This window comes from Salminus brasiliensis, chromosome 9 (genome assembly GCF_030463535.1).
Source record: "Salminus brasiliensis chromosome 9, fSalBra1.hap2, whole genome shotgun sequence".
Lineage (NCBI taxonomy): Eukaryota > Metazoa > Chordata > Actinopteri > Characiformes > Bryconidae > Salminus > Salminus brasiliensis.
In genome coordinates this window covers 35,161,211-35,187,086 of record NC_132886.1, presented here as the reverse complement: position 1 = coordinate 35,187,086, position 25,876 = coordinate 35,161,211, and the positions used below count along the sequence as shown (strand labels likewise).

General features: G+C 42.6%; 2 protein-coding genes across 3 annotated transcripts; one reads left to right on the top strand and one right to left on the bottom strand.

Moving 5' to 3' along the window:
* Positions 1-1,607: 1,607 nt before the first annotated feature.
* On the bottom strand, positions 1,608-13,279 carry sall2 (spalt-like transcription factor 2). Its single transcript, XM_072688272.1, has 3 exons — positions 12,907-13,279; positions 5,139-8,651; positions 1,608-4,777 (listed from the first exon to the last, which is right to left on the bottom strand). Exons 2-3 carry the CDS (start codon positions 8,385-8,387, stop codon positions 4,499-4,501), a joined length of 3,528 nt encoding a protein of 1,175 aa, XP_072544373.1. The 5' UTR covers positions 8,388-8,651; positions 12,907-13,279; the 3' UTR covers positions 1,608-4,498.
* On the top strand, positions 12,962-25,094 carry trim110 (tripartite motif containing 110). Of its 2 annotated transcripts, XM_072688275.1 has the most exons (9): positions 12,962-13,877; positions 14,491-14,593; positions 16,274-16,789; positions 18,938-19,033; positions 19,135-19,368; positions 21,029-21,051; positions 21,156-21,301; positions 22,615-22,886; positions 23,992-25,094. In XM_072688275.1, the coding sequence occupies exons 3-9, from the start codon at positions 16,289-16,291 to the stop codon at positions 24,262-24,264; spliced, it is 1,545 nt and encodes a 514-aa protein (XP_072544376.1). In that variant the 5' UTR covers positions 12,962-13,877; positions 14,491-14,593; positions 16,274-16,288; the 3' UTR covers positions 24,265-25,094. The 2 variants fall into 2 exon arrangements, with proteins under 2 accessions (XP_072544376.1, XP_072544375.1); XM_072688274.1 differs by having other exon boundaries at positions 14,491-16,789.
* The last annotated feature ends 782 nt before the right edge of the window (positions 25,095-25,876 follow it).

Genomic DNA, 25,876 nt, shown 5'->3' with positions numbered 1-25,876 from the left:
CACCTACAGGGCAAAATGGGTAATGCGCCTAAGTTATTACTGTGCGTCTGCAAAGATATATATATATATATATGTACTGGATAATTATCGAGATCATTCATTTTAGGAAACAAAAATCCCAGGTGATTTCCCAGGCATTAGTTTTTTTTTTACCCATTATGGAAAAAACCCATGTTATTTAAAAACAAATCTCATTTCATGGGTTCTGTTCTGCAATCCTGGATTTTCCCCCGGTAAGACTTTTGGTTCATTGGATAATATGGATAAAATTTATATATATATATATATATATATATATATATATATATATATATATATATATATATATATATATATAACAAATAAGGGGTGTATTTGGTTTTGAGTGGAAAACCTACATCACAAGTACATGTTGGCCCAACACTGACTTAACAACATTGTTTACATTGACAAAACATTAACAAGTCATGCTTGACCAAAACCTGATGTTGGCCTGATGGTGACTAATGTCGAGCAAGTTTGGTCAGAGGGCCTAAGCTGACCTAATGCTGTAAACTGGTGGTTAATTGCGGAATTACTCTTCCGTTTTGCTCGAAATGGGATGTTTTTCCCGCCAGTAGTTAAATTTAAGTGTCTCTCTGGAATATTTGGCTCATATGTCGTTTTCATTTTCGTGTATCCGTTAGTTATTTTCGTATTTCTTGCTTCAGCTGTTACTTGTTTTACTATCTGGTGTCAACAGAAAAGCATGGGTTCCCCTTTTGAGTGTTGAGATGTTTCTTCCTCTCTCTCTGAGGGAGTTTTTCTTGTCATTGTCGCCTCTGGCTTCCTCAACTGTGGACGTGGATCTCTATAAAGCTGCTTTGTAGGTCTGTTATAGAAGCGCTAGAGAAATAAACCTGAACTTAAAAAGCGTATTAAACTGAAAAGCGTATTAGCCATAACATAAAAACTCTGACATGAAGTGAAAACCTCTGATTACTTGGTTTCAATGGCACACGTCAACAGGTGAGATCCATATATACTGTACTGGCAGCAAGTAAACAGTCAGTTCTTGGAGTTGATGTGTTGGAAGCAGGAAAAGAATCTGGACCACTGGTCAGATCAGCTCCAAAACAGTAGCTAGGTATTTAAGAGGTTTTTCTGATTGCAGTGGTCAGTACAAACCAAAAGTGCTCCAGAATGTTTTTGAACAAACTCTTGTGTATATCTATATATATCTATATATAACACTATAAAATAGCTTGTATAGAACACTCACTTTTATTTTATCACCTTTATACTATATAAATGATCCAAAATGATTAATGGACATATTTACATTTTATGAGCGTTTATTTAAAACGGACTACAAACCCTGTGGAGCAGGTGACATCACTACCATGGGTTATGTAGTTCAATTGTATTTTAATATTATATTGCCCAGTAAACACTCTTGCTGCTGTGGCTGTGGGCTCGAAAAATTTCACAAAATTACAACTCTGACTTAAAACTTCTCCAAAAGAAACAGCGTATTAAAATGCAACCAGCAGAGGGCATGAGGTTCTAAGTCCCACACTAGGTCTACTTGGTTCTACCTGGGAGCCCACAAACCTTATACTGCCTCAGCATCAATAACCACACTTAACTTATTAGAAAAGTTTTGGTTCTTCATTTATTTACATTTTTATAGACTTTGAGACACGACAGGACACATACAACCTAATAAGACACAGGTTAAGTGTATAATTGTTTACATTTAAAACATTTGAGAAATGGACCATCCAGTTTATTAGAAATGCCCACTTGCACCTTAAATGTGCTGGCCTTTCTATGGTGGTAGTTATATCTGATTTACAGACGCACTGGTATACAATTACATCAAGCCAGCCACCATTTACCTACATTCACCACTGCACTGTGTTTGACCACTAGGCCGCTGTATTATATGGGTCGTGAGCCATTTCTGGCACTGCAGTGACACTGACGCGGCAATAGGTGTAGCACTGGTATGGGTGCTGGGGGTCAGTATTACTGCTAGGCTGAGAGTTGCCCACCACCCAAAAATATCCAGCCTCGAACAGTTCTATGATCAGAAACTCACCACTGATTAAGGGCCAGAAGATGGTTAACACAAAATCTCACTGAGCACTAGCAAGGTGTAGCCACCAAGTAGGCATTGCTAACAAAGTGGTTGGTGAGCACATATCATCTTAGGGAAGAACATCCAGATAGAGAACACGAACATGGACGTCCAAACAGAGTCACAGAGTCTCGCCATAAAGAGTCACAAAAATGGTTACCATTTCACTCAGAATTGAGTGTGTTTTAGTTTTAGGATGTGTCCCAATTGCATACTCTTTTTATTTAGTTTTTGAATATGTAGTATGCAATACAGATAAAGTTGAGTACACTCAAATATATGCAATGCTTAATGAAAAGCGGTCAGGTTTTTGAGTGTGGTTATAACAGACCACCTGAAGTGAGGAGCGACTGACGTCTGGAACATCAGAACAAATCCTGCATACCGGTGCAAATGCAGCGGCAACAGCACCAGAAGAACCTCCAGTAATGTATGTTGGCATAGCGACGCTTCATCACTTTCTGTTAGTATGTTAATACTTTTATGCACTAACCTGCCAAACCCGCTCTATCAAGATTAGTATATGGTCTATACCTTGTAGTATAAGTGTTTAGTACGCAATTTGGACACAGCCTTAGTTAGGGAAGCTATACCGACAACAAACACAGCGACAATTCTGAACTGATCACCAAGACCTAGCAATGACTGACGTTTAAGTGATCTAAACACCATTAATGGTTGACACATTACTGACTGTTCATCCAGTGTCACTACATGACAGATATTATTTGTTAAGAGTACAGCACAAAAAGAGGAGCAAAAACATTAACAAAGACATATTTACAGTGAATACCCATTTTTTAAAGCCACATTTTAAATCCATTTCGTTTTTAAGGAGTGTTTCCATGCAATGAACAAGTTTATTCTTGCAGTAGCTCTTTTTCTTAATATGGTGTTTACAGCAGTGGTGTGCTGTAGCATATCTACTGCCCCATATCTTTCAATTTTACAGCAAAGATGGCCAGACCACTGTAGTCATAAGTGCCAACAATGAGTGGTGTGGGTAGGAGTGTTACACTGTGCTAAGGGCCTTACCAAAACTTGAGAAAAGCTAAGGGGGTGGAACTGTGTAGAAAAGCATGAACACTGCAGCAACAGTAAGGTGCTTTTAATGTTTGTGGGAAAAATGCTGTGGAAACTAGAAATTCTGTGCTTTTCTTGTATTTGACTGGCTGGTTCTTCTCATGTTCGGCCTCATGGCGTTTTCACACCTGCACTCTTTAGGCCGGGTTCATTTTCACCCTTGGTGCGATTCGATTGGGCAGTTCTGAATACAGTAATCACATTTGGATGCGGACCAAAACAATCACACCAAGACCCTTGAGAGGAGGTGTCCCCCGTCTGGTTCCAAATGAACTCCGGAGTGCTTTGATTGTGGTGAGAACATGATCTGCCCAAGATCTGACTCAACTACCAGGTGTACTTTGCAAGGTTGAGCTAACCTGGTATGTTGCCCAGATAATTGCTACCACTCTGAACAAATGCCATCTCTGCTGTTTCTCAACGATAAACTGAACCTTCTTTCTATATTTACTTTCTTGCTCCTGCCCCAGATAGGTCTTACCAGTAGGTGAACGTTCTCACATGGTTTGCTGTGAGGCATTTTGGTGCGCTTTATTTTTCTCCTGTGTGAGACCAAACCAAGTGCAGAACACTCCAAGTTTACAAATTCCTTAACTGATTCAGACCAAAGCAAACTACAGGTGAGAACATGTCCTTAGAGACCATTTTAGAGACCCTTAAAACAGCGAATAATGCAAGAAACGAAGTTGCAACTCAACTACACATGATGCTGTGCTTTAACGAAAAGTGCACAGCTCAGAGCCGAACTGATGCACCCTTTTCTTGGGCAATCTTGTGCAAAATATTGGAGTTAGCCTAGACCTGAGCCCTTAGAATGTTGCTACACGCACTGTCCCCCACAGGAGATGCTCCTTGACCATTTATCTTCACCATCTGTACTATATCTACTAGAAAGAGACATGAAGCGCTGAAATATTTCCATTTGCCAGTGGTTGGATGTACCAGCAGAATGTTGAGTGATGCTGTATTTCTTTACTGTTACTCAAGCTTACTCAAATTTTACTTTGGGTTTCAGCTTAGAAGACATGGCCACCACATATTAGGTGGACGAAATAAACAAGCTTCACTTTAGAACCACATATTTACATTCCATCTTCATTACTAGTTTGAGAAATACAATCTGACATTGACCGTGTCAGGTCTCAGATAGATTCTGGGCTACGCAAACTGAAAAAAGAGAAAAGAATAGAAAGTGAATTCACTAATTAGCAAAAAAGCTAGTCAACATGAAAGTCAAAAGGGTCTACAATATAAATGCTACATTTGTTAATTCAAAGCATTGTTTCCTTCCTTTCTTCCACAAAGGAAGGTTCTTCATCTTTTAGGCTGCTCATCATTTTCATCCGACAAAGATCTCTCCGTCCCTTTTCCTTTATTACTTACTGGACCCTCTGGAGAAGATTTCTCTTTTGGGTTTACATGGCCAGCGTTGCGGTGGGCTTGATACTGGTTCAAGAAACTGACCGATGCTCTAGTGGCAGGAGGTGTTGAAGAAGTGTTGGGCAGATTTTGTGAAGCCACAGGCTGATGTCTTTCAGAGACCCTTGACCTTGGAGAAGAATGGGGGATGACTCCATGATGCTTCATGTGTCCCTGTAAAGAAATGAGAGTATGGAAGAAATGATGCTTACTTCTTTTGCAACAGAAACATACTCAACACAAGTACGCAAGTGCAAGTGGTCCTGCTGTACAAACTCAACATGCGTTCTTAAATCACTGCGGCTGTCAAAAGACTTAGTACTTAGGGAGGGGGGGTGATCGAGGACACATCAAAATCAAAACTGGGCTGCCATGACAGTTGACTGGAAAAAAAAGCATACCAGCAGCGCAAAATAACCTGTATGTTTCAGGCCTAAAGCTCATACTAGTTCACTATGTTATCAATCAAATATAGACCTTCATATTGAAATCAGTGGAAATGTTGTCGAGCTGGGATTTCAGTTAGGTCACTCACCTTCAGGCCACTCCGGCTTGCATACTCTTTGCCGCATTCAGAGCAACAGTAGGTTTTTTTTTCTGGACGAGATGGAGGCAGAGAAGGAGCCAAAGAGGTAGATACCATTGCCTCTGGTTGCTCTTTTTCAACATCGGCAGTATCTTTACCACCAATCCCATCAATCCCCTGTTTTGTTAAATCAATCTGGGTATCCATCCTTGCCTCCACTGGCTGCATACTAGTTGAATCTGGTGCGTTCTTTTCTGGACCCTCACTTGTCTTTTCCATTGTGTAGGTCATTGCTGTCGCATTGCTGTCCATCTCAGAAACTGCCCCTGAAGCGGTCCTTGTTGTGTCTTGTGGGATATCACCCATTATGCTTCCTTTACTTGGGTCTGGGGTGAGTGACTTGGGTTTGCAGACATGGTCAGACTCTGATAGGTGTCCTGGGTGAGTAGAGCGATTTTCAGGGCTCAGTATCTGCAAGGGTGGCGTGGTTATTAGAGGGTAAGATGATGCTGATGAGATGTGGGCAGGCATGCTTAGAAGATTCTCTAGGTTTGAATTTGATCCATAGGAAGCGTTGTCCTGAGGAATGCCTAGGTCATGAACTTCATGGTCAACTTGGCTAACTTCTGCCACACAAGGTGAGATGGGAGCTGGAGGTTTATCCCCTGCACTTGCAACTTGAATTGGATCTTCATCCAAATGATCAACATTAGCAGGAGATCCTACTTTGACTGAAGATGAAAGAGGTTGGGCAGAGCTAGGGGAGGGGACAGATATGGCTAAAGGGGACACACTAGTAGAGAAGACAGGTGGATCGGTATCATCTGGTGAGGTTGACTGAAGAGTGCGGTTTTGAGATTGGTCAAGGCCAAGGTCAGAAAGTGAGAAAGTGTCAGAGTTGAATTTGCTTTTGACACTTCCTGAGGAAGAGGTGATGAGAGAGGTCAGAGGTTCTGGGGCATTGGCAGATGAACTACACTCTGGGGCAGTAACAGTGGAAACGGTACTAGGGTTGTCAGGCACTTGAGATTTAGATAGCTCTGACGAGGCCTGATGATCTCCAACACCCTCTGGTGGCAGCTGTCCTCCCAAGTGCATTCGGATGTGGTGTTGCAGTACCACAGCATTGGTAAACTTTCTCTGACACAGAGGGCAGGAATTTTGGGTGCGACTGTTTGGTGGCCGTGCTCGGTGGGTTGCCAGATGTGCCCGCAAGCTGCCCTTGGTTGAGAAGGAGCGACCACACAACTTACAGGAGAAGGGACGTTCACCAAGGTGGGTGGCCTGATGAAGGCGTAGTGCTCTGGGACAACTAAGCACCCGGAGGCATACACTGCACTGATTTGGGGTGAGTGATCCAGCAGAAGCCATGAAGTGTAGATTAGGCATCACAGTTCCCACAAAATCATTTTCTCGATTAGTATTCATCCCTAGGGCTGCCATCATCTCCCTGCTGAACGTGGATGACGGAGTGCCTGTGGTAGAGAACGGGGGTGTGGTTACCACATAAGTAGTGGATGTACTTGCAGTTCTCAGTGTTCCAGCTGTGGTGCTGCTGCTAGAAGGGTTTCCTCCAGAGGAATAAGTGTGTGGCTCCTTCTCTAGCTTTTCCACAAGTTTCTGTAGCTTCGAGGTGTCTGAGGTCGGGGTGGACACGGACAGAGAGGAGACCGAGGAGGCTGAATCTTTGGGGTAAGATGCAGATGAAAAGGTGATTTGCTGCTGGCTGGATGATGGGTTTGATGCTGTTGACACTGGAGATCTAAGGAGGCCAAAAGCAGTGGGCTGGTGGGAGGAGGCAGCTGGGAAGAGGATTTTGGGTAAGTGAGTTAGTTGAGAGTAAGCAGACTGAGAGAGCAAGTTAGGGACTGGAGGAGTATTCTCATCAAAACGCTGTTGCTTTGCTCCTTTAAACAGTCCAGTAAGTGTAGAGCTCGAGGAGTAAGGAGAAGAGAGCAGGGCGGAAGAAGGCAAGGAAGGGGTGTTTGAGGAAGTAGAGGAAATTGAGGTACCAGCTGCAGCTGCAGCAGCAACACAATTGAGTTGCAGGAGGGAGCGAGCAGTGGTCAAAAGAGCTAAATCTATGCTGGGTGGCAGGGGCAGAGATGAGGGTGGGGAGCGCTGCAAGGCCGTGGAAAGTCCACCGCTTGCAGAAGAAACCTCTAGACCAACACTACCCAGATCATCTTCTGCTCTGCGTTTCTGTTGCCTCTCTTGAGTGCTGGTGTTAGAAGAACTAACCAGCTGAGTCTGCGCCGATCCTCCACTTGTTCCCACTACTCCAGGCACAAACAAAGAGGGCGGCAACAGGGAGAACGACAGCTCTGGGTTTTGCTCACGGTGTCTCAGGAAGTGCACCTTAAGGTTTCCTCGTGTAGTGAAGCGGCTAAGACACACAGGGCACTGGTAAGGCCTTTCACCTGTGTGAGAGCGCAAGTGTATCTGCAGGCCAGAATCACTACTAAACAGTTTCCCACAAAACCTGCAAGCATGCTGTAAACGCCCAGAGGACGAAGCGGCGCCACTTCCTTGAGCGGTCTGTTGCGACTCCTCCGATTCAGCAGCAGAGAGATGAGTGCCAGATGTTATGGTATTAGAGGGCTTCTCGTATAAGCAGTGGGCAGGTAAGCCAAAAGAGAGGCCAAGTGGGTAGCTTACAGAGGACGATGCTGAGGAAGAGACCAAAGAGCGAGAACTTGTAACGTTAGCTTGGTTCTCAGGAGCTGCTTTTTTGTCAGGTTTATGGGGATGCAGAATGTTTGTTTGGGATTGGGCAGGTTTGGAGGGCTTAGCTGAAGACTGTGAAGGAAGCAAGGTGGAAAAGCAGGCCAAAAGAGGGGTTACAGAGGCGCGTGGGGTAGATTGATCAAGACGAGAAGTTTTTGATGTTGAATCTGAACCTTCCAAACAGAGCGGCAGTGGGGACAGAATGATTGGAGCTGAATCAAGGTCACAAGTTGTTTCTCCCAGCCTTAACACTTGCCGGCAGATCTCTTCGGTCATCTGCATCTGGTGGATCTGCCTTTGTTGCAAAATACGAAGCTCCTCCAGAATTACAGCGATGTTGACAGGGGCATTCACCAGGGCAGTAGGAATTGTGCTTGGGCACAAGGAAGTTGCCATTGGGCTAGCGGGGGCCTCAGGCACTGAGCTAAGGCTACTAATGTGTTGGGGAGCACAGAAGGAAGAAGCAGAGTGGGAGGAGGATGGCGATAAGTTTGTAGTCGTGGCAGGCACAGCTAACTTTGGAGAAGCCATGAGTGACTGTTGGGACCTGTACCACTAATACGCAAAACAGATTGAACGGGAGGGCTGGGAAATGTCTGGTGATGGAGTATTCCGAGATTCTGTGACTGACGCAGGAAGTATAGTGGACTGTCAGGGAATATGGGAGACGGGAGCTTGCAGTGGGCATAAAAGGATGAGGAGACTTTCTACAGATGGGCTTGGTGTAAAGGGAGGCTGAAAACTTTGTATAGTTGAGGATGAGGCAGAAGAGGAAAAGTGTAGATGTGCCAACTTCTAAGAAATTAAAGAGAAACATTAAAAACACCATGAAATCAAAGAGACATTACACAGTGTACTGAACCACTTCAAGAAACGCCTCAAGTTGTTGCTGTACCAAAAAACTATCAAGTGCCAAATCTGCAGGACCTTTAATTTATAGTTTTTACAATTAAACTCTTCATAGGGATTTCTCATGGGATAGCTAGGTTCTGAATGCATCATGAAAAACTCTTTTTCACTTCCAGCATGGCTCTGCAGGGTTCTCTGAACTCTGCGGATCACAGCATGGATAATATTTAAATCCTTCTGGAAGCTGTTGTTCACTTGGTATCCCTGTCGATGATCAAGAGCGATCCTGTATTGTTGATACTACTACTATAGCATTAGTGAAGTGCTATAGTAGCAAACTCATTGTCTGCAAAGGTCTGTTTAGCCCAGCATTGCCTATACTATCAGTGCATATACCTCCTGCCAGTGCATCCATAAGTGTGCAGGAACGTCCATCTTTGGCTTGAAAATGTATCTGGAGTTGTATCTTAAAAACATCTGAAGTACAGAATCATAGTCTTGGGCGTTAGATCACAAATAATTGAACATTTTACCTCGATTATGATCAATGAATGATTATATGAGCTGCTCAAGTTGCTCAGTTGGCTCGTGTTTGAGTTCTCCATGTTGCTTCCATGTCACATGACTACACACGCACTAGTATTTTTTTTATTTGGGGCTGTGTGCAAACACATACTGGGGAAAGATTCATTTAAAAATATATATTTTTAATTGATGATACTTTTTTCTCCCTTTTTTCCCCCCAATTTGGTACTGCCGATTAACTCACCTAGCACTAGCAATGCCTCCATTGGACATTTGGAAGGTAAAGACTTAACACAGGTCTCCACCGATACATGCAAAGCCAGCTACCGCCGCTTTTCGAACTGCCACAAATACGCCATTGCCGGGCAGCCGAAATGCCCGGAGGTAAGCCCAGGTCTCCAGGCACCAGCTAACAGACACCTGTGCCAGACAATACCATTTAATAGTTATGAGGGGAGACAGCAGCATCTACCCACCTGGAGAGAGAGCACGGGCAACTGTGCTTTCTTGGACTGCGGCCGCCGATGGCAAAGCTGCATGGCTCAGGATTTGAACTCAAGACCACTGGGCTACGGTGTTAGCACATCAGACTTTTTTTTTTTAATCAATCAATAATTAACATGGGCAAAATTACAATTAGTTTTGATTTATTTTCAAACTTGTGCATCACAACTATTGTATTAAGAACACTGCATAAATGAGTGTGCTTTCTCTCTCTTCCTTGCTGTGAATTATTCAAACGGCACTGTTTTACACCTAACTCAGGAATGTAGCTCCAGAGCTAATAAGCTTTAATCTTTTAGGCAATCAGTGCAAGTTTACACACAAAGAATAAGAACTAGGAAAGGAGGGTTGGTGCACCGAGAGACATTAGTCTGCACAAAAGTACAACCTCTTGGTTGTGTTGCGCTGCGTTTTGTTTGGTGGCGTGCATATGTATGACTATTCGTCTGAGAACGTACCAGGAGGTTGGAAGATGGGTGAAAGGGTTTAAGGATTTTGTGGCAAGGTTCATTGTCCCTGGTCATGTGTTGCTGTGGCAACAGGGTTGGCTGTTAGCTGTGCAGAGAGCACCGTGAGCTGGAAGAGGGATGGGATTTCAGACCACAAGGAGTACAGGGGATAAAGAGAGGCAAAGACCGAAACATAACGAAAAGAAATGAAATTTGCATAAATACAGAAAGATTACTGAAAGGACAAAGTAAACAAAAAGTCTCACATCTCAGTCAACATCTATAAGCAATTCAGCTTTTTTTGCTAAATGTGATGTAGGCTGCTCAGATTGTATTTCATCGTTGCACAAACAACCTTGTTCCAAAAAAACGTACAAACAAAAAACATACAAAACTAGAGTACCCGCGCTCCAGTGCATCTTCTGCTCCTCCCATTGGCCTGTAAGTGCATGTAGCTAGCAAGCCTGGTGGTGGTGTGGGCTCGGCAAAGGTAACTCTGGGCTACATGGTGTAAACCAGAACGTCTTGTGGAAGAGAGGTGGCTTGCGATTATGGATATATAGAATATTAATTCATAAAATAATAATAAAGTTGGAAAAAGTGTTGATGTTTAGTTAGGAGGCCCATGAGAGCTATGGCAAAACCTTCAGCCTGTGCCACTTGAGGTAGTCCATTGTGGAAGTTTGCAAGCATTACATGCAGGTAAAACCTTCATGCAATGCTTTTTCCCTTTTTAAAAGACCAATCAGAAGTATTGGCACATATTGTTCTTTGTCAAGTTCACCCTGCTGCCATGTGCATGATACAGCAAGCGAACCCTCTGCGCAACTACTGCGGTTGTTCGAATTCTCTGCAATTACTTCATATTGTTCACCACTGGCTGCAACACAAGGCCAAAGAATGATCAATCCAACCATGGGCTTAACAGTTGGAGAGGTGTTTTCAAAACGACGTCCGACACTAATTTTTATGATGAGAATTCAGGAAAGCTTTTCTTCTAATGGCCCTTCCATGAAGATCATGATTATGTAGTTATCACTGCACAATAAAACAGTGCACCACCACTCCAGGTTCTGATGAATCTTCCCAGAGTTTGAATAGTCTTTCTAGCGATTCTATGAGCAGTTCTCATGAGAAGAAGGTTGTCTTGGTCTGTCAGACATCAGCTTTATCTCCACCGTTCCTGTTGACTGCCATTTCTTAATTAAATATAAACCAAGGAGTCTGCTAGGTGAAAACGTCTTATGGTGTTTGCCTGCTTTTGGGCATCAATTATTTTCATTGTCAGGGTGCTAGGCAGCTGCTTAGAGGAGCTCTAATCAAGTTGCTGATTGTTGGGACAAATTAAGACAAAGGTTTGAGAAGTCGGAGCATTTATGAAGCTTTGAAATTCTGTAATGACATCCGAGAACAAGCCACAGTCCTAACACTAAGGTCTTATTAAGGTCTAAGAAGTTTTCTTAGAGCGCCAATATCTGGGAGTGCCCAAACCTTTCCTTTATGTCCACTTTAAAATGTTATAAACCAAAAAAACCAAATACACTAATCTTGATGGAAACAAAGAAAAAAAAGAGAAGAAGATTGCATTTTTGTGTTTTGAAGATTCACTCAATTACCAGATATTTTTAGCAGTAATGCCCAAATTTTGGCATGGCACTGTATATATATATATGACTTACATTTCCCCCTGTTGAAGTAATGCTGACTTATCATCACTGATAACTGTACTACTTAGATAATAGTACAGCGAAATGACAAAATGCAAACAAAGAGACAAGATGTCAACTTGATTTTAGGCTTGTGACAACACTGGACATAACACACCGCTGCTTCTCTGTTAAATACTCTCCTGATGTGTTAAATTTACCTTAATGTGAATTTCATTAACTTCAATAGGATTACTACAGATTTTAGCGACGTGTTTTGTTGCCTCCATTATTCGGGATTCCTGTGAAGGAAGACAGGGCACAAACTAAATGCATATGCCTCAGGTGTTGATATTACAGACAGGCTTGTCCTCTGTCTTACACACCAGGCTAAATGAAGGATGATAGCTAGCTAGACTTTACTGAGCGTTAGGAAAAGCTGGGTCGTTAGCTATAGCTATCTAGCGATAGCTTCTAGCTGTTAGCTATTGCAGTTGACGATGTTGTCTTATTTAGCAACAAATAAGCTCCGAAATAGTTGAAGTGTTCTCGCATATGCCATACCGGAACACTGGAACACTTTCAGTATCACAAAACACTAAGCCACAATGATTTAAAACAAATTGGCTCGGCTTGTTATGGGAATTTTCAGCTCCACCTTAAATGGTGCCGCCGTTGCATTCGCGTCCATTGTAAGCTTGTCAGAAGCGCCAAAGCGTCGCTGCCGGACCATTTAAGGTGGACCGAAGAATTCCAATAAGAAGCAGGCGCTTAAGAAGCTAGCTAGCTAGCTAACAAAAAAACAAGCTAGCTAATGGCGAGGCAAATGTTTCGTTTCGTTTCATGATGCATTCGCTAGCTACCCAATGTGGAAACTGCTTTTCTTGAATATTTTTCCCCCAGCTAGAAGCGTACTCGGACTTCAGCGTACTGTACAGGCGACCTGTTGCGCTGTATGATCATAACCATAACAATAACCACGATTCATATTTTCGTATGACTACGTAAAATACGCATGTCCCTCCATTGGTTTACTGGGCACGTCGTGGCTCAGAATACGACTAGCGAACTACTTACCAGTTGTCAGTTAGGTGAATATGAAATTATAGGAGAGACCAGCAGCAGAAACACAACATCCGGCACTGAGCCGTTCGGCTGCGCAGCCGTGTCTAGCCCAGGGCAGCCTTTCTAGACGTCTGAATTGGTCTCCGCGTCGTCGTTAATATAGCGTATCTTATGTGTTCACCCGAAATGAGCTGCTGGGAGAAAGCGATATCGACAAAGAAGAAAATGCCCGTCTTCGTGTCATCCCTTCAGTCTCAGTCTCAGTCTTCCCCTCCCCTTGCCGACCAACTCCCTTTGTACGAAAAGGCCTCTTTTCTTCAGCGCCTGCCTTTGTTGACTATTCTACTCTGCAGCAAGGACGGCTGTCTGTCCGCGGGTCCCTCTGTCCTCACTTGAGGAGCTCATACGACACTGATAGTTGCGCTTGAACTTGAGCACATATAGAGAGTGAAAATGTGTTTCTTTTAATGAGTTTCCGTCAGCAGAAGTTGTTTACTGTCTTGAAATGATGACTAAAATAATGGCAAAATAATAAGGAGGCAAATTACCCTGTTGAGAAATCCAGCTCAGGACCAGCTTTTGCTGATAGCTGGTTTCAGATGGTCTAAAAAGCTGGTCATTCAGGGGGAAACATACACTAAATGGGTAAGAATAAGGAAAACATACCCTACACTTGGTCAAGCTGGTCATACTGGATGACTAGTTGGTCTAGTTTGGCTGTGCTGGTCAACCAACGTGGTCAACGTGGTTGTCTATAGCTTGGGCACGTAGGTCATGCTGGTAGACCAATCAAACCATCCAGTTTAGACAAAAAAACATACGACGAGACAAGACAAGCATATTCACTATTTGTGATGGACACGGATGGATTTTGGCCTTCACCAAACACACAGTGACAGTAAGCACATGTGCCATTGCTGCGGTGCCCGGGGAGCAGAGAGGCCTTGCTGAAGGGCCCAACAGTGGCAGCTTGCTGAGCCAGGGTATTTTAACAACATATTTTATTAACATATTAACATGGGACTTACTGTGCCAAAATAATGGCATATTTTTGAGAAAATTGGGAAAACTGGAAAAAACATTGTATACACATATTAGGCAGCAAATGAACAGTCAGTTCTTGAAGTTTATGATGTGGGCCAAAGCATCTCCAAAATAGTTTGTTATTGTAGTGTGCTCAGCGAACTCGTGCAGGCATTGGACGCTGTGGTCTCGCGGTTATTATGTATTTTCCTGGGGCTGTGACGCAGTCGATGCCGGCAGGTCTTTGCTATGGATTGTGTATTGAGGCGCTTTGTCATTCATGCTACAAGAATAATGAGGTCAGATGTAGTTTGAACGATAAGACCCCGTTTACGCCTGTACTTTGTACTGCCCACTTGCGATTAATTCACTTGGGATGCAAGGTGCGAATCTAGGTATGCAGGAGTATGAGAGTAAAAGGACCTCTAAGTTTGCTGATTTCGAGCATTAGCACTCCTTTGAATGGAAAATATTAGTTATTGCTTGTGTGCACATTTTATGTTTTAGTTGGACCTACTACACTTATTAGTAGCTTCTGATGGTTAATAACTGTATCTATTCATATCATTCCAGACTAGTGACGAGCCATTGCTACCCTCCATTGATGGGTGACAACAACCAATGAAAAGTATTTGTCATCTTTTCTTTATTACTTTTCATTACTGGCGACGAACATGTAAGTAAGACTGGTGACATTGTGACTTTATATTACACAATTTTCTATTGGTGACATTACCGAAAATGTAGCATTGCCCTATGGAGAGAAATTAGTACCAAATTATATATCACTACAGCTGATACTAAAAATTTCCATTTTGATGAAGATTATTTTTCAGAAATCAATTTTAAACAAATGACAGCCCCAGTTTTAACAGGTGAGCTGGGTTCCTTGCAAAAACGGGAGGAATGAGACCGACAGTGCCGAGCCCAGAGGAATATAACCTGCTATAATGGAACCTGAAGAGTATAATTTCCATAAAATCTCAAAACAAACAAACAAACAAAAAACACCCACAACAAAAAAGGAACACACAATTCCACACCCTTTGCTAAGTGGGTCATGTGACTGACTCAAAGCTTAGCAGCGCTTCATGTCAAGAGGTCAATCTTTCAGATTAAGAAGGTACTATAGTGGGATAAGCCAGGTGCTGTAGTCACACTGTGGAGTTTCTGCCTGTTCTGCTTTTACAATGCCTGCATTTTAATGCCCTGTATCGGGTACAGAAAGGTTAGTATTCCTTCATGAACACTAAATGTTCTAGAGAAGTCCAGAGCAGGAGAGGAAAGAGGAGATTAGGGTGTTGGACCAGCTCGTAAGGTCCCGTAGTTGTAACAGATAGAAATCAGGCTAAGACCAGGGTGTAGGTGCTTTTTTTCCTTTCAGATATGAATGTGTTATTTATATTGTAGCACTTTCAGAAGTGCTCTTGAATAGATTATGTAGAAACTCATCAAAGAGTCTCTTAATCATAGGACAATCATGTGGAAAATCCTATAAGTAGTCCATTTAGGAAACCGATTAAACAAGTAGTTGGATCTGATGTTATCTCATAATCGGCCTTTAAGCAGACGTGTCCTTAGTAGTGTCGAGACACAAACTAACATGGTTGGGTAAAATGTAACATGGAGCTTTGTCGTAATTAACCAGGTTCAATTCAGATGTGTTGTTTGCTAAAATATTGTAATTTCAAGATGAGCACATTTTTAAATGTTTACATTCAACCATTTTCCAAACTCCTTTTATCCTCTAAAATTAACCAGGCTTTAAGGCTTAATGTATGTCTGACATGAGCTTGATTTTGAGTAAATTCTTGGCATCCACCAAAGTGTTCCATCAGACTACCAGATAGTGAAGTGTAATTTATCACTCTGAAGAACTTGTTTCCACAGTGGCGTTGTGCTTAGCATTACTACAATAGTAATCTTAAGCTTGCATACAGCTCCTCTGCCACAGAAACCCATTTTGTGAAGCTTACAATGTTAAGCTCTTGTGCTGATGTTGCTTTTAGAGGCATTCTGTAGGGCTCTGTAGTGAATGATGCAGTAGGGGACAAGTGATTTTTATGAGCAACATGCTTCAGCAGTCAATGGCCTACTACCTGAGCTGTTCCTAGATGCTTACATTTCATAATAATACCACTTACGGTTGACCAAGGCAGCTCTAGCAAAATAAGACTTTTACAAACTGACTTGTGGCAAAAGTGTCATTTTGTGACAGTGCCATGATTAAAGCTACTAAGCTCTTCCTTATGACTTATTCTACTGCCAGAGTTTGTGTAAAGAGATTTATTCTGATGTTATATTATGTTTACCCACTGAACCCATGCACCCACTGTGAACTGCTTATCTCCATTAGATCACCTCTACCACTATGGGTTCCTTGGAGGAGGAGCTTACATGCCCCATGTGTCGAGACTTGTTCGGCCCAGCGTACCCCTTACCCTGCGGCCACAGCTTCTGTCCGAACTGCGTGTGGGAGATTTGGGGGCAGACTCAAGGCTCCAGTACCACCACAGGGCACTTTGCATGCCCGCAGTGTCAGGAGGACCATGCCATGGTGGCATGCGACTGCTGTCCGGAAGAGAAGGGGGGCGCAGGACCGGTGTATCCTGCTGTGAAAAGCTGTATGCGCTGTGAGGTCTCGCTGTGTGAACAGCACCTGCAGCCTCACCTGCAGTGCCCAGCTTACAGCAATCACCTATTAGTGGAACCACTGATAGACATGTCCCACCGGAGGTGTTCTGCCCATCAGGAGGTGTTTCGCTATTACTGCTTGGACGATAGAGAGTATATCTGTGCAGACTGCATCTTGGAGGGCAGCCATGCTCATCACCAGGTTAAGGGTCTGGGAAAACTGCAGGAAGATTACAAGGTGACCAGTGGATCAACCACAAATGTCAAAGCTAGAGTCAGATGCTACATTAAAGGGGCACTTTGGCTTATAAGAAGCATTTAACATGATGTTTGAATTGCACTTCCTGACTAAAGGGGGAGCCCTGGAGCAAGAAATGCCAATTCTCTCATCATGTTGCTTTAAGCATCCAAATGGTTTTAGTTGTATACAGAATCTTTCCTTTTACCAAAGAACCTTGAGGAACACTTTAAAGAGTGTACAATACATAGAATACAGCCATTGGGAATCCCCCTCTGCTAGCCTAACTACTGAATTTAGAGGCTAATAATCAGCCCTAACATTAAACCCACTGACAGGTGAAGTGAATAAACAGCAGGCTTGTGAAGTGTTCCCGGTGCACAGGAGTCCAAAAGCACTCCAAGGAAGGGTCATGGGTCCTCAAGGCTCATTGATGAGATCCATGTAGGCCCCACATTACAACCTACAGGACTTAAAGGTATAGCCAGATACCACAAAACACCATGTCTTGATGGGTCAGGTGACATGGGGGGGGGGGGGGGGGGGGATCTACACAATATTAGCCTATGGCTACTTTGGTTACACTGAAACAGCCCAGTTTTTTAAATGTTCTTTCCACCTACAATATACATCACAAGAAGGGCTTTAGGAGGTGAGAATCATGTATCCAACACATATATACATATCATTTTGGCCGGTGTGTCCCTTTAAGCATATCATGACTGCCATAACAAAACCTGTATCTCTATAATGCAGTGGTGGGCAACGGTGGGCCGCTGTTCAGCACAGTTTGCTGATTTCCCTGCTCTAACAGACCTGGCGTTCAATCAGGTGTGCATCGGCAGGAAAAGCACAAATCTTTGCAGGAATCTGACCCTTCAGAAAGGAATTGCCCACCTCTGCCACAATGGTGACTATGGAAGAAAGTAAAAACTTTAATTGTGAAATAATACAGGAAGATAATGCAATCCAGCACCTAACAATTAGGATTACACATAGGGCCAAGCTCTTTCCTTTCCCCCATACTCTAATCACCCACTGCATTCAGACAGACACATCCCTGTGTCAGTATGTCCCTGAATGAAGCCCACTTCCGTTATTATCTCTTATTCTTCTGTGTGGCTGTGACCATTGATCGACCATTGATCAACAACATTCCCGCTAGCATCTGTCGTTGAATATTAAGCTGATTTAAGATCCTGACAAGACCAAACAGTAAAGGTTACACATAGGGCCCAGCCCATTCCCTTGACCCACACTGTAATCACCCACTACACTGCAAGCTCTTCACAGGGGTCATCAGGAAAGAACCTCCTTTTACTGAATTAAGCCCACGACACCTCCAGAAGGCTCAATCGTGCCAAAGTCCCAGACCCATCCCAGACGCACTCCTCTCCAAGCTCACTTCTTTTACAGGATTTTACTCACAACCTCAAAAACACTAAACCATCTGACAACGTCTGACAATTCCTTCATGGCTTCATTAGCATGCAGCCTCTAAATCCAAAATTCAACCAGTAAAAATGGGACAAACCTTGTTACAAAACCCCTAATGTCTACCTTTACTGGTTTAAAACATGCCTGCCACCCACACTCTCTCACCTCAGCCCCCCAAGTCTGCATATCTCAACCTTTTCCTTTTGTGAAGTCCGACTTCAAATGGAACTTTTGGCTCTTTCTGAGTAGTACACAATATCCGGCCTCAGTGTTGTTATCGCAATGCAATGTGGAGCCTGTAGTTTAATCTTGTGCATCATGTCATTTATTTGCACCCTGCACCCCCTTACACCGCCCCTCTTGAGCAAATCGAATTGCTCTGCTGCCACCAACAATGGGCATGTTGTTAACCTCTAAACGCTTTTTATCAAATGCCCCTGCTAAGTACCTGATTATGTCTCCACGTGTAGAGACTCTGCGACCCTGCAACTTATTCTACATGCTGACAAAATGGTGTTTCCAAGGAACGTCCGATTCACATAATCTGCACCATTTTTATTTGTCTACTGATTATGAAATGTTCCCACAATGGAACCGGCCTGATATAAAAAATAAAAACTGGGAAAACACACACACACACACACACACACACACACAACCTTTTTTTCTTGTTTTACTCATTTAAGTCATCTTGACATGATTTTTTCATAGGTCACAGTGCAGTCTCTTTGCAACCAAGCAGAGGAAAAGATGAAGAGTGGGGCAAGGATCCTTCAGGAACATGAGAAATCAAGCAGCAACGTAGCAGTAAGTAAATCTGTCCTTCCTCTCTCTATTCCAGAGCCTACAACACATCTTCTCTCCTTTCAAGCTCTGTATAAAACTCTGTGTTCCGGTTTCCATCTTAGGGCTCGTTTGTGGCAGATGACTCTCAGATGGCGCGGCTGGGCTTAGCCCTGCGGGCCCAGGTCGACAGCCTGGTGATGGCCCTGAAGAATGTAAATGAGCAGGAGAGGCAGCAGGCCATCGATCGACTGCAGGAGGACCTGGGCCGTGCGAAAGGGGGCTTGGAACAGACGGAAAGCATTTACCGCTATCTGGGCAGCCTGCTGCAGGAGACGGATCCCTTTCTGCTCATCTGGGTAAGAGATCAATTTCTGCTTCTCTTATCTGAGCGCACAGATGTTCAAAATCACCTTGAGTCTAAGCAGAGTTTTCTTTATTATACCACGTGTTGGAAGATTTAGGCTCGATGCTAACCAACACTTAAATCCTCATAGACTGGCTAGCAAAAGTAGGCGTTACCATTATCCTAGCTTGCTTAGCCGAGAGAGCAGCCGATTTCCAAACAATCGTGCAAAATTACTGAATTTCCAGGTATTGCAATGACGTGGTTGATATGAGCAGTAATTAGTTACCATCCACGATCCAGCAAGATGCTTTAGCGTCCACACCCAAAATGCGGCCATATGCGTCCCTGATCACCTCCATAGGTGCTTTGAGTGATAGAATTACAGTGCATCAATGAGACATACCCCGTTCACATTGGTACTTAGTGCTGGCCACTTATGATCAGATCACCCACATGTTAATGCCAGGTGTTAACAGTTGTAGTGTTGCGTGTTCATGAGAAAACATAATGTCCAAAAATGACAATTGCTATCATCTGCGAAGGTGGCTTATCAAAAAAACATTCCTTTAAAGGCTGTGTACACTATTCTGGAGAACAAGGATTGATATTTGAAGGTAATAACACTGGGCTTGTGGACCAAAAGACAATATGCAGCATCCAAAACCCAACATCCAAACACAGCAACCAAAATACAGCAAAGTAAGCTGCCAGTTGTCCATCATTGCTAGCGCAGCGTTCACATGTCAGTCGCCTGCCTCACCCAACATCGCTATACCTTGCTAATGTTACCTGACTAATGTTACCTTGCTACTGTTACTTAGCATAGTATTTAGAATTCTGCATGAATCTACACAATCCCAATGTGCTTGCAAACATCTTAGTAGATCCTCACGGCCATTAATCCCTTCGCAAATGTATGGTCAATTACCATGATATAATATTAGAGAGAGCAAGGTCATGCCAATTAATTAGCATTAGCATTAGCAAACTGTTGCTACAATTGCTGCTGTTAAGCAAACCATTTGTGATTATCCATCACAAACATACGCAAACGGGACAAAACGATACTGACCTATTTCTGAAACAGCAACAATAAGTCAGTTACCCACCTATCGGGTTACCCACCTATTGTTTTTTCCTTTACGAAGACTAGAAAGGGGCAGAGTAAAGGGAATTGTCCGTATTATGACTGCCAAGAGGTCCATGTTCAATGACAGTATATCAAAGTATCACAATATTATGTTTTGTAAAACAGGATTGACAGTGGTTCATTTTGTGTTGCATTTAAACCCTGACCACTAGAGAGCAGTGTTGTACTCTGTCTTCAGATTCCACTGGTCTGGATAATAATTCATCTTGGATAAAAAGTTTATGGAGATTTTATGTATATGTATGGTGTGTTTTTATACTAACACTTTCCCTAACATACTATTAAAATATCACCTAAGAATGGTATTGCCAGGTTCTTGCTAATACATAACCTCAGTGAAACCCAGTTTTTACAAATTTTATCAGCCACATAGCATTATTGCTGTGTGTATAAGAAAAGCTGAAATGAACACCTACTGCAAAAGAGATGTATCTAATTATTCTGCTTTAAATTTCTAAAAATAAAGTAGGTCTGTGTTATTTCAGCATCTGTCTCAATGATGTGTATTTTTGCTTTGCAGGCATTTCAATCAGAGCATGCAAAGTAAGTGTGTACCATGTCTGTATGTGGGTGCCTAATTTCAGCCCTAATATCCTTTTCAGACAGAAGGAGATGTTATGCACATTTCACTGTTTTCTTTGTTGCAGGCTTGTGACTGACCTCACCTCGCCACTGTTTACTCCAGAACTGCCAAGCATGAATAAGAAGCGCATTCTGGAACACGTGGAGCAGAAATACAGGGAATTCATATCGGAGACGCTGCGATGCCTTATTGAACTCAAGAGAGATTTGTGTGAGTCCCAAGTTTTACACTTACAACAAAATAAGAAATCAGCCTGTATAGAGAGGATTTACTAACAGGCATAATGAGATGGTTAGCCTTGTACTTTAATATATTGGAATCGAAAAAAGGGGCAGAAAGCCAGAACAGAACATACATAACAATAGCTCACACTGTTCTCTCTTTTGAACATATAGTATAGCATAAGTATTTGAACAACGGCATTACAGTGGTGCCCCACGGACCATTGATGCCAAAAGGGAACGAAAACTCCGACAAGTGGTATAGAGCAAATGACGCATCACTGTAGACCAGCTAGCCTCTATAGTGAACACCTGCCGTGACCTGACGCAGTCCATGCCACGACATCTCGCTAGTGTCATCCAAACCAAAGGTAGTTATTCCCATTATTAGGTGGGTGGTCATAACATTCATATATGGCCATGTAGTTAAGTGAGTTGAAGACAAAATACTCAAAGGACGAGAAGATTCAGCAGACAGCAGAAGTGGTGGTGCACTGTTCTACTGTGCAGCTGTGCAGCAACACTTGCACCGATATGACCTTCGTGGACATCATCAGAAAAAACACCAAATTCAAGCATCAGATGTTTTCAAATGAACATCTAAACAAACCTGATGCATTTTGGAAAGTTAAAGAAGCACTTTTAAGGTTAAACATGGTATGGCAGGTGGAAAAGGCACCATGATTTCATGGAAAAAACACCTCTCCAACTGTTAAGGACATGTGTGGATCGATCATACTTTGGAAGCAAGAAATCATGGAATTCTGGAAGCAAAGATCACAACATCTGTTCAAACGCTAAACACACCTAAGAATCCACTATGGACTACCTCAGGAAAGCACAATCGGAAAGTTTTGCCATGGCCCTCACAGTCCCCGGACGTCAACATCATCAAAAATCTGTGAATAGAGCTCAAAAGAGCAGTGTAGCAAGACAATCCAAGAACCTTACGACACTATAAGCCTATTGCAGAAAGAATGGACAAAAATACACCAAACAAGAACTGAAAGACTCTTAGCTGCTACAAAATGTGTTTACAAGCTGGGATACTTGCCAAACGAGGTGTTACTAAGTACTAATAATGCAGGATGCTCAAACGTTAGCTTTGGGCCTTTTTCTTTTCTTGTTATTTTGAAAAATGTGTCATTTTTAACTAGCCTTTGAGAATCAGTTCATCTTTTGTGTTTCACAATAACAGACGTGCCACCTCAGGTGACTCCCTAATATACATCAGATGCTGTGGAGAACTTTGAACACCTAGTGGCCACTTCTGAGGCATTTGTTTTTTCTCTCTTCTGGCAGTGAGCTGTCCTTTAACGCTGGATGCCAACTCTGCTCATCCACTGCTGAGTGTTTCTGATGACCTGCAATCAGTGACGAGGGTCAAATATCGATTGCCTCACTCGCATCACCCTGACCGATTTGACCACTGGTCTCAGGTTGTCACTAACCAAACCTTTTCTTCTGGGACTCACTACTGGGAACTAGAAGCAGAGGGTTTCTGGGACATAGCAATAACCTACCAAAGCATTGGGAGAAAAGGCAAAGAGGGGACCGCCTTTGGCTGTAATAAGGTACTAATCTTTTATAAAACAGTCTCAACCAACAAAACTGCCTTTTTTATCTACCTCTGTATATTGAAATAAATCTGTGAGTGTTAGCCAGTCTACCAGATCCTTGAGGAACCTTTTGAGGGTTCTTCACTTTCAAACTGTGGAGGAACCTCTTGAGGTGTCTTGAGGAACCTTCAAGAACAGGTTTTAGAAAAATAAGATTCCTTGACGGTTCCTCAAAGCACCTGTGAGTTTACTCCACAGTTTCAAACTAAAAAGTTCCTCAAGGATCTTATACTTGTAACACATGATGGTGTTAGTCGCCATATATCCCCATATACATTCAAAAATATATCATAAAATCATAAATTGATTAAAACAGTTGTGCCACAACTGGTTCCTGTTGATACTTTAAGTGCAAGTTTCGAGGTGGCACAGAAGGCAGTTTTTGAGTATTTTAAGTTGTTCTTTATTGTATAAATAGCATAGTATGAAATATTAGGAAACTTCAGGTGTGGTGAAAAAAGCTCAGATGTCATTTAACACTATTTACAACCCTGTTCTTTATATATATATGCTTTTTCCCCGTTTAAATGTGAGTACATGGAAAAAACAGCAAGCAATTACCCGTCTGATGTGTGTTTAGGTGGTTGTTGGTAGTTTTTTTTGTAGGAGCAGACAATAGAGAAAAGAGATGGTTAAACTAGTGCTGCCCAGTGTTGGCCTTTAGTGTAGCGCAGATCCCTGTTTGCTCACCCCGACTGTCGCTACAATCATGTGCCGAGTTTGAGCTCCACTTCTGCAGACACTGGCACAGGAAAAGACGTGGTCCGGGTTCTGTAGCAACCTACCTATTCCCATAACTAGCAGAGTCTGGTGGTGGTGCACTGCTCTCTGTAATCAACAACACCATATTCTCATGATGTCGCTGTTGTGGGGGCTTTGACTAGGGCTTTCTCTACTGGGCTGGGAGTATGTGAAGTTTTGGGGTGCAAATAAAATGAGTCTGTTTGTGCTTCTACTGAGTGATCATGACAGCTCCACTGTGCTATTCTCAGCCAAAATGGGGATTGTCTGGACGCACATTAGGGTGATTTATTGTTTACTTCTTTACCCACTAACACAGATGTCATGGAGTCTGACTCAGCAGCATGACAGAAAGCTTGCAGCGTGGCACAACCGAAAGAAAACACGTCTCTCGACTACGATGTCTGGAAACCGACTGGCAATCTCCCTGGACTACGCCTCTGGCTCTATCACCTTCTCTGAGGTGGGACCGTCATCGGCCTTGCTTCCACTGCACAACTTCAGTACCGACTTCTCTCAGCCCGTGTGCCTGGGCTTTGGCCTCTATAAACCAGAGCTTAACAGCCGGATCTCCATCCTCAGGAAAACATGACTGGATGCTGGACTTTCGGAGCACTCTCAAAAAAAGGAACCAAGATCACTTGAAAACATGGCAACATTAAAGGGCCCATATCCTGCCATTTTTAATAGATTTAAGAAAATGCATCAAAAACAGCCCAAATTTATTTTTTGTGGCGTGACTAGCCTTCCCCCTTAAAGGTAAACAGACTGCTTGTTACTGTACCTTTAATCTTTAATTCTGATTAATGTAAAAAAAAAAAAAGTGATTGGCTGCCATGTACAAAAAAATGAACAAAAATACACAAAATAATAAACTATAACTTCAGTATGAACGGGTATGACTTAACTGAAGCATTTATGTGTAAAAAATATGTTTTTATAATTAATGTTTTTTTTAATGACTGTGTATTTAGCACATGGGGACTTGAGATCAAGTAGCACATTTTGAAATAGGGTTTACATACGACATTAAAATCTTAAATTTGAAAAAAAAAAAAACACTTGCTTTTTCATGGTATGGGCCCTTTAATTGCAACTGCATCCTGAGTCCACATCACACTGACTACTCTAATATGTGGCTTGACTGAATGTGTAGAAAGTGGATAGATAGATCTTACACTGCATAACAGTAACACTCAATTTTATAGAGTTGTCTGCTATAACTTTTATCTACTGGCTGCTTTGCTGGTCTGCTGGTTTGAATGGTTTGTTTGGTATGCATTTAACAACTGTTTAGATGTCAACAGTTAACAGTCCATATGTTTCCAGTGAGTTTCTGCACATATTACAATCAATACAATTTCAGACACTTTATGTCATGACACCATTTCAGCATAGACCGTTGACTCATAGGTTTTGGTTTATCATTAAAAAAAAAGTTGTGTATAAGCTTCCTTGTGTATGTCTCTGTAATCTACCAGTTCTTTCCATCATAGATAAGTACGGAGGGGCCATGGGATCAGATATATTATTTATTAAAAAAACAACATAATTGGAGATCTCATTTAATCATTTCCCACCCGGTAGCTATAAACCCCCCTATTACACGACACTACCAGCACTGGAAAGGTGAAATCTAGCGTGTGCTTTCAGCATCCCCACCACTTAGGAACCCACAGGTTGCGATTTAGCTATTTAACATCTCTAGTCTTCAGACCACAGTAGAAGTCGTGCCGTAAAGAGTTCTGGGGGGGGGAGTTCTTTGCTTTAAAAGCAAAGATTACAAAAGCAGCAAGACCTAGCCTTATGGCATGCTTGGATTAAAGGACATCCTTCTCGCCAAACCCCATAACGTAATCATTATGTGAGAATTGGTATTTTTCGCTCCTGGGCTCCCTCTACAGCGCCCCCTTATGCACAACCATAAACGTGCAGCACTGCATAGTTCTCGCAAGAGAGGTCATTTTCACGCTCCACCAAAGTAGTCAGCTTTCTGGGCCTGGAATACCAACGACAATGATCCCATTCTACCTATTATAAGTCCCTGTTTCATCAACATTTTTGAATCTGTTAACGTAAACGTAAAATTGCTTTGTATTTTTTGCTTAGCTTAGCTAATTCAGGGCCGCGCAGCATTTGCACTGCCATATTTTCATGTAAAATCAAAGAAAACAGAAGCTGTAGAACATTGATAATTTAGGTAT